The sequence below is a fragment of the Moschus berezovskii genome, chromosome X (genome assembly GCF_049115385.1).
Source record: "Moschus berezovskii isolate FMDL1 chromosome X, NW_MosBer_1.0, whole genome shotgun sequence".
Classification (NCBI taxonomy): domain Eukaryota; kingdom Metazoa; phylum Chordata; class Mammalia; order Artiodactyla; family Moschidae; genus Moschus; species Moschus berezovskii.
Genome location: NC_142488.1, coordinates 44,511,435 through 44,528,870, shown reverse-complemented (window position 1 = coordinate 44,528,870; position 17,436 = coordinate 44,511,435). Strand labels below are relative to the sequence as shown.

At 38.9% G+C, this 17,436-nt stretch overlaps 1 protein-coding gene across 1 annotated transcript in view; it reads right to left on the bottom strand.

Annotated features, from left to right (window-relative positions):
• Window positions 1–748: 748 nt before the first annotated feature.
• ZNF674 (zinc finger protein 674) overlaps window positions 749–17,436 on the bottom strand; it is a 44,277-nt gene continuing 27,589 nt past the window's right edge. The window contains 1 exon segment of the mRNA XM_055438694.2: window positions 749–2,241. Coding sequence (XP_055294669.2) covers window positions 749–2,241 — 1,493 coding nt within the window.

The window sequence follows — 17,436 nt, the reverse complement described above, 5'->3', positions numbered from 1 at the left end:
AGTGAGGTGTGTTAAAACTTACTATATGCCTTTTCTGAAAGGGGTTTGTATTTTGCATTGAAAGTGTTGATGAACATGTGTAAGATCTCCTGTTTGAGTGCTTGTTTCAGGGATCATGATGACTCATCCCCCTTTATACCACTTAAGGGAGGAATTTTCCTATCTGTTTAAGAAGTGACCGTAGTTTGTCATAGGTAGAATTAGTAATTTTATACTTTATATTTTTCTTTCAAAAATATCATACTTACTCCACAGTGAACATGTCTTAATTACTGAGTGCTTATTTGGAACCTCTAGGCCTTTCCCACAAAATGTGTGGTATAGAATATGGAATATATTTTTCTCATAATTTCTAACAGTCTTCTAGACTTTAAATTCTTAGTTTCTTTTCAGCATACTCTGATACTCAATGACATTTAAATTCTTTCTAAATTCTTTTCTACATCAATATATTCAGTTTTGTCACTTCTGAATTCTCTGACATATAATTCTCCACTCTGTAAGAATTCTGGATGAAAAATTGGTCACATTTATCAGATGCTTCTGGAATTATGCTTTTGTGCTCTTTCTTAAGTTAAATGAACATTAAATAGTATATGAAGCTTTTTTACATTCTTGATATTTATAAGGTTACTCCCCAGGATGAATTGATATATAATATAATGAGGTATAACTAGTGAAATTATCTCTACATTAATATATTAATAGGTTATATTCTTAATAGGTCATTACATCATATTTTAGGTTATTAATAAGCATATTATTAAGTTTTATCTCCAGTGTGACTCTTCTGATGTTTAATGAGAGTTGACTTCCCACTGAAGGCTTTATCACATTCTCTGCATTCATAAGGTTTCTCTCCTGTATGTGTTCTGTGATGTACAATGAGAGTTGATTTCACACTGAAAGCTTTCCCACATTCACTGCATTCATAAGGTTTTTCTCCTGTATGAATTCTCTGATGTTTAATGACAGTTGACTTCCTACTGAATGCTTTCCTACATTCACTGTACTCATAGGGTCTCTCTCCTATATGAATTCTCTGATGTTTAATCAATGGTGACTTTTCACTGAAAGCTTTCCCACATTCATTGCATTTATAGGGTTTTTCTCCTGTATGAGTTCTCTGATGTACAATAAGGGTTGACTTCTCACCAAATGCTTTCCCACACCTTCTGCATTCATAAGGTTTCTCTCCTGTGTGATTTCTATGCTGGACAGAGAGATGTGATTTTCCACTGAAAGTCTTCCCACAGATGCTGCATTCATAGGATTTTTCTTGTGTATGAACTCTCTGATGAACAGAAAGATGTGACTTTCCCCTGAAGCCTTTTCCACATTTACTACACTCATAAAATATCTCTTTTGTATGAGTTAGCTGATGTTTAATGGGTGTGGGTGTCTCATCAAAGGCTTTCCCATGTTTATTGCATTCAGGTTTCTCACCCATATGAGTCCTTTGATATATAAGGCTGGACTTATCACATTTGATAGCTTCATAAAATGCTTGTCTAATGTGTGTTTTTTCATGTCTAATAAGGTGATATGAACTCTTAAAAGCTTTTGCACATTCACCACATACAAATGGTTTCTCTCCTGTATGAGTTGTCAGAGTTGACTTCTAGATAAATGTTTTCCCACATTCACTGCATTCATACAGCTTTTCCCCTGTATGAGTTCTCTGGTGTGCGATTAGGGTTGATTTATGGCTGAAAGTTTTTGCACAGTCACAGCATTCATAAGGTTTCTCTCCAGTGTGAGTTCTCTGATGTACAACAAGGTTTGCTTTCTGGATAAACACTTTTCCACATTCAGAACATTGATAGAGTTTCTCCCCATTTTGAATTCTTGGACTTTTATTAAGTGCTTGCTTATGGTGGAGGGCTTTTCCATGTTCATTAGGCTCAAAGAATTTATCTCTAGATTGAGCTTTATCAAGATTAGAATGGAAGCATAATTTCCAATATGCCTTACATTCATCACCTTTCTTTCTTACACAGCTTCTACTTTGACTAAGAAAATTGAAATTATGTTTTGAACACTTTCGCCATGAATAATATTTAGTGAGTCTTTGTCCTATAGAAACAAAGCCTGTGCTTGGATAAATGATTTCTCCATATGTTCTGAATTCTTGGCTACTTTTATCCTTTAGTGTTTCCTTACCTACGGATGCAGCTTGCCATAGAGATTTGTCTTGGCTTTTCTTGTGGTTATCTGTCTGGTCATTAACTTTCCAGAATTCTAGGGAAAAATGCAATGATTCATAAAACTTGTAATTATTTCTGTGATAATGTTATGGGACAAAATTCATTCATAAATGCCATGCCGTAATTATTTCTGTGATAATGTTATGGGACAAAATTCATTCATAAATGCCATGCTGTAAACTCCTATTAATGGACCTGAGCTGATGTGAATGAACCCTCCCTATACTCCACCACTTCCCTCACCTGTAAAAACAGAAATGCTGGCCTATATTTAACAAAAATAATTTAATTCCCAGTCAAGCTCAAGACCAAGAAAATATAAATTTTAGACATCAAAAGTGAAATGGAAATTTAAAGTGATGGGGTGAACAGAAACTGAAGCTTGAGGATTTTCTAGGGAATCCAGACCACAAGGCACAAATTTTCAGGAAACTGGAATGTAATTTTCACTTAAAGTAGGAACCACAAAGGGTATCCATGCTTGTTAAACAGGAACTAGAAAGACTCTGCACTGGTCAAGGAAACTGAAAAGAATGATATTATATATAAGAAATTAAAAGTCTGATATGATACTATATATAGAAAACCCTGAAGACTCCACACAAAAACTAGAACTGATAAATTCAGCATGGTAGCAGGATACAAGATTAACACAGAGAAACTGGTTATGTTTCTTTATACTAACAGTGAAATATCAAAAAAGTAAAAAAAAAAAAATCCCTTTTAAAATCACATCAAAAAATAAAATACTTAGGAATAAACTTGACCAAAGAGGTGAAAGACTTAATATGCTGAGAACCGTAAAACATTGATAAAGGAAACTGAAGATGGTCTGATGGGAAAAAACTCCCATCCTCTTTGATTGGAAAAACTGATATGTTTAAATGGTCATACTACCCAAAGGAATTTACAGATTTAATGCAATACCTATCAAATTACCTATGACATGTAAATCAATGACTTAGAACACACTCTCAGACCATGCACAAAAATAAACTCAAAATGGTAAAGACTTAACTATAAGACAGGATACCATAAAACTCCTAGAAGAGAACATAGGCAAAATATTCTCTGACATTAATCATACACATGTTTTCTTAGATCAGTTTACCAAGAAGAATGGGGCCTAATCAAACTTAGGGCTTCCCTGGTGGCTCAGAGGTTAAAGCGTCTGCCTCCAATGTGGGAGACCCGGGTTCGATCCCTGGGTCGGGAAGATCCCCTGGAGAAGGAAACGGTAACCCACTCTGGTGTTCTTGCCTGGAGAATTCCATGGATGGAGAAGCCTGGTAGGCTCCAGTCCACGGGGTCGCAAAGAGTCGGACACGACTGAGCGACGGAACGGAATCAAACTTAAAGGAGAAGGCAATGGCAAGCCACTCCAGTACTCTTGCCTAGAAAATCCCATGGATGGAGCAGCCTGGTAGGCTGCAGTCGGTGGGGTCGCTAAGGGTCAGACACGACTGAGTTACTTCACTTTCACTTTTCACTTTCACACATTGGAGAAGGAAATGGCAACCCACTCCAGTGTTCTTGCCTGGAGAATCCCAGGGACAGGGGAGCCTGGTGGGCTTCCGTCTATGGGGTCAGACAGAGTCGGACACGACTGAAGTGACTTAGCAGCAGCAGCAGCAGCAATCAAACTGAAAAGCTTTTGCACAGCAAATGAAATCATGTGTGCTTAGTCACTCAGTTGCATCCAACTCTTTGTGACCCCATGGACTGTAGCCCACCAGGTTCCTCTGTCCATGGAGATTCTCCAGGCAAGGAGTGGGTTGCCATGCTCTCCGCCAGAGGATCTTCCTAATCCAGGGATTGAACCCAGCTCTCTCACATTGCAGGCTGATTCTTTACCATCTCGGCCACCAGTTTTTGCACAGCAAACAAAACCATAAACAACATGAAAAGACAACTTATAGACTGGGAAAAAATATTTGCAAATGATGAGACCGACAAGGGCTTAAATATACAAACTATATTTGTATATTTCCAAAATATACAAACAGCTTATACAAGTCAATAACAAGAAAACAACCTAATCAAAAAATAGGCCTAAGGGTCATGCTGGTCATCTTGTGGTTCAGGTTGTCCTTGGTGAGCACTGTGTCAAGGGAGGGCCCTGGAATGCAAGGAGGTGTTGTTTCTAAGGATCCTTTCTGCCTTCCTGAAAGAAGGATAGACACAGAAAGGATAGTAAGTGAGTGTTTGAAAAACTGTTCTCAGGTAAGAAGAAAGTGTATTCTGGATATCATTGGTGGTCCAGTGGTTAAGAATTCAACCTGTCAAAGCAGGGGACATGGGTTCAATCCCTGATCTGGGAAGATCCCACATGCTGTGGAGCAACTAAGCCTGTGCACCATCACTACTGAAGCCCGAACACTCCAGGGCCCATGTACCTTCACTACTGAAGTTCATGCTGCAACAACTGAAGTCCATGGGCTTAGAGCCTGAGCTCCATGATAAGAGAAGTCACTACACTGCAACTAGAGTAGCCCCTGCTCTCTGCAACTAGAGAAAACCTGCTTACAGCAACGAAGACCCAGGGCAGCCATAATTAAATAAATGGACAAATAAATTTGCGGGGGATGGGGCTTCCCTGGTGGCTCAGATGATAAAGAGACCTCCCGCAATGCAGGAGACTGACTGGGTTCGATCCCTGGGTCAGGAATATCCCCTGGAGAAGGGAATGGCTACCCACTCCATTATTCTTGCCTGGAGAATCCCCATGGATAGAGAAGCCTGGTGGGCTACAGTCCATGAGATCACATAGAGTCAGACATAACTGAGCGACTAACATACTTCATTTTGGGGGCTCCCCAGGTGGCACAGTAGTAAAGAACCCACCTGCAAGTGCAGGAGATGCCAGAAACACATTTGATAATTGGGTTGGCAAGATCCCCTGGAGAAGGATATGACACCCTACTCCAGTATTCTTGCCTGGGAAAAATGGACAGAGGATCCTGGTGGGCTATAGTCCATGGGACCACAGAGAATTGGATATGACTGAGCACACATGCACAAATAAATTTTTAGAGTTCCAATTTAAAAATCAAAACAGATACATGCACCCCATGTTCAGTGCAGCACTATTTAAAATAACCAGGACATGGAAGCAACCTAAATGTCCATCAACAGATAAAGGGATAAAGATATGGTACATATATACAATGGACTATTACTTAGCTATAAAGAATGAATTTGGGTCGTTTATAAAGATGTGGACGGACTTGGAGTCTGTCATACAGAGTGAAATAAGTCATAAAAATATCATACAGTAATGCATACATATGGAATCTAGAAAAATTATACTGGTGAACCTATTTTCAGGGAAGAAAAAGAGGTGTGGATGTAGAGAATGGACTTCTGGACAAAGGGGCAAAGGAGAGGGTGTGAAAAAATGAGAGAATAACACTGGAATACATACACTAGCATGTGTGAAACAGACATCTAGTGGGAAGCTGCTGTATAACACAGGAAGCTCAGCTTGGTGCTCTGTTTTGACCTAGAAGAATGGAATGGGGCAGGGAGGAGGAAGACTCAAGAAGGATATATACATACATACATACAAAGTAAGGTGCAACGGCTGCACTTTCTTGGAGCAGCTGTGAGGAGATATCCCACGCCCAAGGTAAGAGAAACCCAAAAAAGATGGTAGGTATTGCGAGGGTGCATCAGAGGGCAGACACACTGAAATCATAATCACGGAAAACTAGTCGATCTGCTCACATATACCACAGCTGAATGTGGTCCACTGGAGAAGGGAATGGCAAATCACTTCAGTATAGTTGCCTTGAGAACCCCATGAACAGTATCAAAAAGCAAAATGATAGGATACTGAATGAGGAATTCCCAAGGTCGGTAGGTTCCCAGTATGCTACTGGAGATCAGGGGAGAAATAACTCCAGAAGGAATGAAGGGATGGAGCCAAAGAAAAACCAGTAGCCAGTTGTGGATGTGACTGTGGTAGAAGCAAGGTCCGATGCTGTAAAGATCAACATTGCATAGGAACCTGGAATGTTAGGTCCATGAATCAAGGCAAATTGTAAGTGGTCAAAGAGGAGATGGCAAGAGTGAACATAGACATTCTAGGAATCAGTGAATTAAAATGGACTGGAATGGGTGAATTTAACTCAGATGACCATTATATCTACTACTGTGGGCAGGAATCCCTTAGAAGAAATGGAGTAGCCATCATGGTCAACAAAAGAGTCTGAAACGTAGTACTTGGATGCAATCTTAAAAACGACAGAATGATTTCTGTTCGTTTGCAAGGCAAACCATTCAATATTAGAGTAATCCAGGCCTATGCCCCACCCAGTAATGCTGAAGAAGCTGAAGTTGAACGGTTCTATGAAGACCTACAAGACCTTTTAGAACTAACACCAAAAAAAGATGTCTCTTTCATATTAGGGGACAGGAATGCAAAAGTAGGAAGTCAAGAAACACCTAAAGTAACAGGCAAATTTGGCCTTGGAGGACGGAATGAAGCAGGGCAACGGCTAATAGAGTTTTGCCATGAGAATGCACTAGTTATAGCAAACACGCTCTTCCAACAACACAAGAGAAGACTCTACACATGGACATCACCAGATGGTCAACACCGAAATCAGATGGATTATATTCTTTGCAGCCAAAGATGGAGAAGCTGTATACAGTTAGCAAAAACAAGACCAGGAGCTGTCTGTGGCTCAGATCATGAACTCCTTATTGCCAAATACAGACTTAAATTGAAGAAAGTAGGGAAAACCACTAGACCATTCAGATATGACCTAAATCAAATCCCTTACAATTATACAGTGGAAGTGAGAAATAGATTTAAGGCACTAGATCTGATAGAGTGCCTGATGAACTCTGGACGGAGGTTCGTGACACTGTACGGGAGACAGGGACCAAGACCATCCCCATGGAAATGAAATGCAAAAGAGAAAAATGGCTGTCTGAGAGGCCTTACAAATAGCTGTGAAAAGAAGAGAAGCGAAAAGCAAAGGAGAAAAGGAAAGATATAAGCATCTGAATTCAGAGTTCCAAAGAATAGCAAGGAGAGATAAGAAAGCCTTCCTCAGCGATCAGTGCAAAGAAATAGAGGAAAACAACAGAATAGGAAAAACAAGAGATCTCTTCAAGAAAATTAGAGATTCCAAGGGAACATTTCATGCAAAGATGGGCTCAATAAAGGACAGAAATGGTATAGACCTAACAGAAGCAGAAGATATTAAAAAGAGGTGGCAAGAATACACAGAGGAACTGTACAAAAAAGATCTTCACGACCAAGATAATCACAATAACGTGATCACTGACCTAGAGCCAGACATCTTGGAATGTGAAGTCAAGTGGGCCTTAGAAAGCATCACTACGAACAACGCTAGTGGAGGTGATGGAATTCCAACTGAGCTATCTCAAATCTTGAAAGATGATGCTGTAAAAGTGCTGCACTCAATATGCCAGCAAATTTGGAAAACTCAGCAGTGTCCACAGGACTGGAAAACTCAGTCTTCATTCCAATCCTAAAGAAAGGCAATGCCAAAGAATGCTCAAACTACCACACAATTGCACTCATCTCACACGCTAGTAAAGTCATGCTCAAAATTCTCCAAGCCAGGCTTCAGCAATATGTGAACCATGACATCCCAGATGTTCAAGCAGGTTTTAGAAAAGGCAGAGGCACCAGAGATCAAATTACCGACATCCGCTGGATCACGGAGAAAGCAAGAGCGTTCCAGAAATACATCTATTTCTGCTTCATTGACTATGCCAAAGCCTTTGACTGTGTGGATCACAGTAAACTGTGGAAAATTCTGAAAGAGATGGGAATACCAGACCACCTGACCTGCCTCTTGAGAAACGTGTATGCAGGTCAGGAAGCAAGAGTTACAACTGGACATGGGACAACAGACTGGTTCCAAACAGGAAAAGGAGTACGTCAACGTTGTATATTGTCACCTTGCTTATTTAACTTAAATGCAGATTACATCATGAGGAACGCTGGGATGAAAGAAGCACAAGCTGGAATCAAGATTGCTGGGAGAAATATCAATAACCTCAGATATGCAGATGACACCACCCTTATGGCAGAAAGTGAAGAGGAACTCAAAAGCCTCTTGATGAAAGTGAAAGAGGAGAGTGAAAAGGTTGGCTTGCAGCTCAACATTCAGAAAACAAAGATCATGATATCTGGTCCCATCACTTCATGGGAAATAGATGGGGAAACAGTGGAAACAGTGTCAGACTTTATCTTTTTGGGCTCCAAAATCACTGCGGATGCTGATTGCAGTCATGAAATTAAAAGACGCTTACTACTTGGAAAGAAAGTTATGACCAACCTAGATAGTATATTAAAAAGCAGAGACATTACTTTGCCAACAAAGGTCCGTCTAGTCAAGGCTATGGTTTTTCCAGTGGTCATGTATGGATATGAGAGTTGGACTGTGAAGAAAGCTGATCGCTGAAGAATTGATGCTTTTGAACTGTGGTGCTGGAGAAGACTCTTGAGAGTCCCTTGAAGCACAAGGAGATCCAACCAGTCCATTCTAAAGGAGATCAATCCTGAGTATTCATTGGTAGGACTGATGCTAAAGCTGAAACCCCAGTACTTTGGCCACCTCATGCGACAATTTGACTCAATGGAAAAGACTCTGTTGCTGGGAAGCATTGGGGGCGGGAGGAGAAGGGAACGACAGAGAATGAGATGACTGGATGGCATCACCAACTCTGTAGACATGAGTTTGAGTGAACTCTGGGAGTTGGTGATGGACAGGGAGGCCTGGCGTGCTGTGATTCATAGGGTCGCAAAGAGTCAAACACGACTGAGCGACTGAACTGAACTGAACTGAAAGGAACAGGATAAATGCCCACCAATCCAAAGAAAAGAATAAGACATAGGGAATCTACCTGATAAAGAACTCTGCATAATGATAGTGAAAATGATCCAATATCTTGAAAACAAAATGGATTTACAGATAAATAGCCTGAGGACAAGGATCAAGAAGATGCAAGAAAGTTTAACAAGGACCTAGAAGAAATAAGAAAAGTCAATAAATAATGAATAATGCAATAAATGCGGAGAAGGCAATGTCAAGCCACTCCAGTACTCTTGCCTGGAAAATCCCATGGATGGAGGAGCCTCGTAGGCTGCAGTCCATGGGGCCGCTAAGGGTCGGACACGACTGAGTGACTTCACTTACACTTTTCACTTTCACACATTGGAGAAGAAAATGGCAACCCACTCCAGTGTTCTTGCCTGGAGAATCCCAGGGACGGGGGAGCCTGGTGGGCTTCCATCTATGGGGTCACACAGAGTCAGACATGACTGAAGTGACTTAGCAGCAATGCAATAAATGAGATGAAAAACACTTTGGAGAGAACCAACACTAGAATAACAGAGGCAGAATATAGGATAAGTGAGATAGAAGATAGAATGGTAGAAATAAATGAAACACAGAGGAAAAAAGAAAAACGAATTAAAAGAAATTAGGACAATCTCAGAGACCTCTGGGACAATGTTAAATGCCCTAACATTCGACTCATAGGCGTCTCAGAAGAAGAAGACAATAGGAAAGATCACAAGAAAATACTAGAGGAGATAAAAGCTGAAAACTTCCCTAAAATGGGGAAGGAAATAGTTACCCAAGTCCAAGAATCCCAGAGAGTCCCAAACATGATAAACCCAAGGCAAAATACTCCAAGAGACATATTAACCAAATTAACAAAGATCAAACACAAAGAACAAATATTAAAAGCAGCAAGGGAAAAAACAACAAATAACACACAGGGGGATTCCCATAAGGATAACGGCTGATCTTTGAATAGAAACTCTTCAGGCCAGAAGGGAATTGTAGGACATACATAAAGTGAAGAAAGAGAATAACCTACAGCACAGATTACTGTACCCAGCAAGGATCTCATTCAAATATGAAGGAGAAATTAAAAGCGTTACAGACAAGTCAAAGCTGAGAGAATTCAGCATCACCAAACCAGCACTCCAACAAATGCTAAAGCACCTTCTCTAGACAGGAAACGCAGAAAGCGTGTATAAATTTGAACCCAAAACATTAAAGTAAATGGCAATGGGATCAAGCTTATCAATAATTACCTTAAATGTAAATGGGTTGAATGCCCCAACCAAAAGACAAAGACTGGCTGAATGGATACAAAAACAAGACCCCTATATATGTTGTCTACAAGAGACCCCCCCCCAAAACAAGGGACACATACAGACTGAAAGTGAAGGGCTGGAAAAAGGTATTCCATGCAAATAGACACCAAAACAAAGCAAGAGTAGCAATACTCACATCAGGTAAAATAGACTTTAAGACAAAGGCGGTGAGAAGAGACAAAGAAGGACACTATATAATGATCAAAGGATCAATCCAAGAAGCTGCTGCTGCTGCTGCTGCTGCTAAGTCACTTCAGTCGTGTCCGACTCTGTGTGACCCCATAGACGGAAGCCCACCAGGCTCTCCCATCCCTGGGATTCTCCAGGAAAGAACACTGGAGTGGGTTTGCCATTTCCTTCTCCAATGTGTGAAAGTGAAGTTGCTCAGTCGTGTCCGACCCTTAGCGACCCCACGGACTGCAGCCTACCAGGCTCCTCCATCCATGGGATTTTCTAGGCAATAGTACTGGAGTGGCTTGCCATTGCCTTCTCCGCAATCCAAGAAGAAGATATAATAATTATAAATATATATGCACCCAACATAGGAGCACCGCAATATGTAAGACAAATGCTAACAAGTATGAAAGTGGAAATTAACAATAACACAATAATAGTCGGAGACTTTTAATACCCCACTCACACCTATGGATAGATCAACTAAACAGAAAATTAACAAGGAAACACAAACTTTAAATAAAACAACAGACCAGTTACACCTAATTGATATCTATAGCACATTTTACCCCAAAACAATGAATTTCACCTTTTTCTCAAGCGCACATGGAAACTTCTCCAGGATAGATCACATCCTGGGCCAAAAATCTAGCCTTGATTAATTCAAAAAAATTGAAATCATTCCAAGTATCTTTTCTGACCACAATGCAGTAAGACTAGATCTCAACTACAGGAGAAAAACTGTTAAAAATTCCAACATATGGAGGCTGAACAACACCTTTCTGAAAAACCAACAAATCATAGAAGAAATCAAAATATGCATAGAAACGAATGAAAATGAAAACACAACAACCCAAAACCTGTGGGACACTGTAAAAGCAATGCTAAGGGGAAGGTTCATAGCAATACAGGCATACCTCAAGAAACAAGAAAAAAGTCAACTAAATAAACTAACTCTACACCTAATGCAACTAGAAAAGGAAGAAATGAAGAACCCCAGGTTAGTAGAAGGAAGGAAATTATAAAATTTAGGGCAGAAATAAATGCAAAAGAAAAAAAAAAGAGATCATAGCAAAAATCAACAAAGCCAAAAGCTGGTTCTTTGAGAGGGTAAATAAAATTGAGAAACCACTAGCCAGACTCATCAAGAAACAAAGGGAGAAAAACCAAATCAATAAAATTAGAAATGAAAATGGAGAGATCACAACCGACAACACAGAAATACAAAGGATCATAAGAGACTATCATCAGCAATTTTATGCCAATAAAATGGACAACTTGGAAGAAATGGACAAATTCTTAGAAAAGTACAACTTTCCAAAACTGAACCAGGAAGAAATAGAAAATCTTAACAGACCCAGCACAAGCACGGAAATTGAAACTGTAATTAGAAATCTTCCAGCAAACAAAAGCCCAGGATCATATGGCTTCACAGCTGAATTCTACGAAAAATGTAGGGAAGAGCTAACACTTATCCTACTCAAATTCTTCTGGAAAACAGAAGAGGAAGCTAACCTGCCAAACGCATTCTGAGGCCACCATAACCCTAATAAGAAAACCTGACAAGGATGCCACAAAGAAAGAGAACTACAGGCCAGTATCAGGGATGAACATAGATGCAAAAATCCTTAACAAAATTCTAGCAATCAGAATCCAACAACACATTAAAAAGATCATACATCATGTCCAAGTGGGCTTTATCCCAGGTATGCAAGGATTCTTCAATATCCACAAATCAATCAATGTAATACACCATATTAACAAATTGAAAAATAAAAGCCATATGATTATCTCAATAGATGCAGAGAAAGCCTTTGACAAAATTCAACATCCATTTATGATAAAAAACCTCCAGAAAGGAGGAATAGAAGGAACATACCTCAACATAATAAAAGTTATATATGACAAACCCACAGCAAACATTATCCTCAATGGTGAAAAATTGAAAACATTTCCCCTAAAGTCAGGAACAAGAAAAGGGTGCCCACTCTCACCACGACTATTCAACATAGTTTTGGAAGTTTTGGCCACAGCAATCAGAGCAGAAAAAGACATAAAAGAATCCAAATTGGAAAAGAAGAAGTAAAACTCTCACTGTTTGCAGATGACATGATCCTCTACATAGAAAACCCTAAAGACTCCACCATAAAATGACTAGAGCTAATCAATGAATATAGTAAAGTTGTAGGATATAAAATTAACACACAGAAATCCCTTGCTTTGGTATACACCAATAATGAGAAAATAGAAAGAGAAATTAAGGAAACAGTTCCATTCACCATTAAAACGAAAAGAATAAAGTACTTAGAAATGTATCTACCTAAAGAAACAAAAGACCTACATATAGAAAACTAAAAAACACTGGTGAAAGAAATCAAACAGAACACTAAAAAATGGAGAAATATACCGGGTTCATGTATCGGAAGAATCAATAGAATGAAAATGAGTATAGTACCCAAAATAATCTATAGATTCAATGCAATCCCTATAAAGCTACCAACGGTATTTTTTACAGAGCTGGAACAAATAATTTCACAATTTGTATGGAAATACAAAAAACCTCAAATAGCCTAAGCAACCTTGAGAAATAAGAATGGAAATGGAGGAATCAACATGCCGGACTTCCAGCTCTACTACAAAGCCACAGTCATCAAGACAGTATGGTACTGGCACAAAGACAGAAATATAGATCAATGGAACAAAATAGAAAGCCCAGAGATAAATTCATGCACTCATGGACACGTTATCTTTGACAAGGGAGGCAAGAATATTCAATGGAGAAAAGACAGTCTCTTTAACAATTGGTGCTGGGAAAACTGGTAACTGAACTTGTAAAAGAATGAAACTAGAACACTCCCTAACACCATACACAAAAATAAACTCAAAATGGAATAAAGATCTAAATATAAGACCAGAAACTATAAAACTCCTAGAGGAGAACATAGGCAAACACTCTCCGACATATATCACAGCAGGATCCACCATGACCCACCTCCCAGAATACTGGAAATAAAAGCAAAAATAAACGGGGCCTAGTTAAAATTAAAAGCTTCTGCACAGCAAAGGAAACTATAAACAAGGTGAAAAGACAGCCTTCAGAAAGGGAGAAAATAATAGCAAATGAAGCAATTGACAAAGAATTAATCTCAAAAATATACAAGCAACTCCTGTAGTTCAATTCCAGAAAAATAAGCGACCCAATCAAAAAATGGGCCAAAGAACTAAACAGACATTTCTCCAAAGAAGACATACAGATGGCTAACAAACACATGACAAGATGCTCAACATCCCTCATAATCAGAGAAATGCAAATCAAAACCACAATGAGGTACCATTTCACGCCAGTCAGAATGGCTGCTATCCAAAAGTCTACAAGCAATAAAAGCTGGAGAGGGTGTGGAGAAAAGGGAACCTTCTTATACTGTTGGTGGGAATGCAAACTAGTACAACTACTATGGAGAACAGTGTGGAGATTCCTTAAAAAACTGGAAATAGAACTGCCCTAGGACCCAGCAATCCCACTCCTGGGCATACATACTGAGGAAACCAGAATTGAAAGAGACACATGTACCCCAGTTTTCATCACAGCACTGTTTATATAATAGCCAGGACATGGAAGCAACCTTGATGTCCATCAGCAGACGAATGGATAAGAAAGCTGTGGTACATATATACAATGGAGTATTACTCAGCCATTAAAACGATTACATTTGAATCAGTTCTAATGAGGTGGATAAAACTGGAGCTTATTATACAGAGTGACGTAAGCCAGAAAGGAAACTACCAATACAGTATACTAATGTATATATATGGAATTTAGAAAGATGGTAACGATAACCCTGTATGAGAGACACCAAAAGAGACACAGATGTATAGAACAGTCTTTTGGACTCTGTGGGAGAGGGTGAGGGTGGGATGATTTGGGAGAATGGCATTGAAATATGTATATTATCATAAGTGAAACAAATCGCCAGACCAGGTTCGATGCATGATACAGGATGCTTGCGGCTGGTGTACTGGCATGGTCTAGAGGGATGATATGGGGATGGAGGTGGGAGGGGGTTCAAGATGGGGAACACATGTACACCTCGGGCGGATACATGTCAATGTATGGCAAACCAACACAATATTGTAAAGTAATTAGCCTCCAATTAAAATTTTAAAAATAAAAAAATAATTTTTTAAAATAAAAGACTGTGTGTGTGTGTGTGTGTGTGTGTGTGTTAATGAAGTGAGCTAAATCTTCATCTTCCATAGCAGAAAATTTTAAATAATTTTGATAAGAAATATGTAAATTATAAAGAACAGAGATACCAAAAATTATCTGCATATCCATTACTCATTAAAAAAGTTATTTTTACCTTTGAAGTTCTTATGTGCTCATTTAATTCTCTTTCTTCTCAGATAATCACTATCCTGAATTTATTTGTCATGCCCTGACTGTTTCTCATCTTGTTAGCTATGACCAAGTATAGTATCATGCCCTTCACATTCATTATAGTTTTATCACATTTATTTTATTTTTAAACAATGGACATGATTTAATTTCATAAAAATTAAAGCTTTTGTAAGGAAAAGAGAATACTGCCCTAGGTCAGTAGATCTGAAGTCTCAGATGAAACATGATTATCTTTAAAAACTGACCAGAACTGATAGAAGATAGAGAAAACATGAATAAATCAGCAACTTTAAAAAAAAAAAACTATAAATTTTACTCTGTACTTGAAAGTCTTACCCTATAAAAGTCTTCCTATCCAGATACTGTTATAGATGACTGCTATCAAACTGTTAAGAACAGGTATAATTCAGTCAATATAGTTTCAGAAACTAGAAAAAATAAGGGAAAAGTACAGTCTTTTTAATGCAGTGAGAATAACCTTGGATACAAGAGAACAGTACAAGAAAAGAAAATGTAAGATCTGTCTCACTCTGAACATTAATGGAAAACTCTTAAACATGAGTAAACTGAATTCAATCAATTAAAAATGCTTTAAAACTAATTAAGAGTTTAGTGCAGGAATGCAAGAACAGTACAACATGGGAAAAATGTTAATATAATCTACCATATTAATAGACCAAAGGAGAAAAAAGTATCTTCTCAATAGATGCAGTAAATAAGCATTCAAGAAAATACCACTCATTCACGATTTTTTTTTAATGTCTTAGTAAATCAGGGACATAAAAGCTTTTGATGAAAGTTATTTTTTCAAAAAGCTACAGCAAATATACTTAATGGTGAACGTTTTAGAAATCACATTCTCTCTATGTGCCTCCGTTTTGTATCTCTAAAATAATAACCAGTTTCCTTTACAAGATCATTTGGAGGATTAAACTCTATAATGTATATAAAGCAGACAGAGTACTGCATTTGTGGGACACAGCACACGCTTACACATTGACTATCATTACATTTCTACCATTGTCCTCAACATTATTTCCATTAGAATCAGAAACAAGGAATTCCCTGTCATTATATCTATTAGACACTGTATTACAGGCCCTGATTAATAGAATGGAACATGAAAAAATGTATAATTGGAAAAGACCCTGACACTGGGAAAGACTGAAGGCAGGGGGAGAAGGGGACGACACAAGATGAGATGGTCGGATGGTATCACTGATTTGATGGACATGAGTTTGAGCAAGCTCTGGGAGCTGGTGATGGACAGGGATGCCTGGTGTGCTGCAGTCCGTGGGGTCACAAGGAGTTGGACACAACTGAGCGAATGAACTGAACTGATAATTGGAGATCCAAAATTGCTTTTAAGAAGATAATTATTTACAAAGAAGACCCAAAAGAATCTAAAGGCTATTAGTATTAATAAAAGCATTCAGGCAGGTTTCTGAACACAAACTGAATGTATAAATACCAATGCATTGTCATACATTCAGTTCAGTTCAGTCACTCAGTCATGTACGACTCTCCGCGACCCCATGAATGACAGCACGCCAGGCCTTCCTGTCCATCACCAACTCCCGGAGTTCACTCAAACTCATGCCCACAGAATCGGTGATGCCATCCAGCCATCTCATTCTCTGTTGTCCCCTTCTCCTCCAGCCCCCAACCTTTCCCAGCATCAGAGTCTTTTCCAGTGAGTCAACTCGTCGCATGAGGTGGCCAAAGTATTGCAGTTTCAGCTTTAGCATCAGTCCTTCCAATGAACACCCAGGATTGATATCCTTTAGAATGGACTGGTTGGATCTCCTTGCAGTCCAAGGGACTCTCAAGAGTCTTCTCCAACACCACAGTTCAAAAGCATCAATTCTTCGGCGATCAGCTTTCTTCAAAGTCCAACTCTCACATCCATACATGACCACGGGAAAAACCATAGCCTTGACTAGACGGACCTTTGTTGGCAAAGTAATGTCTCTGCTTTTTAATATACTATCAAGGTTGGTCATATCTTTCCTTCCAAGGAGTAAGCGTCTTTTAATTTCATGGCTGCAATCAGCATCTGCAGTGATTTTGGAGCCCAAAAAAATAAAATGTGACACTGTTTCCACTGTTTTTCCATCTATTTCCCATGAAGTGATGGGACCAGATGCCGAGTATTAACCAATTAGGAACCACACTATGAAAAAAAAAATCCTAATCACAATTGCAATAATAGCTTGGAGGTATCTAGGAATAAGTGTAACAAAAGATGTGCAAGCATGTCCAGAAGACAACTTCAAAATATTACTAAATGGCAGGAAGGACAGGTTGAATAAGAGTTCACGGATGGTAAAATTCAATATAGTAAAGATACCAAACCCCAACCTACTTCCAACTCATCTCCAAACACAGGTCAACTGCAATTGAAATCCCCAATAATCTTCCTTGGAACTTGACAAACTAATCCTTAGATTCCTATTTGAAGAACAAAGAGTCCAAAGAGATAAGGAGAATCATCCTACCAGCTA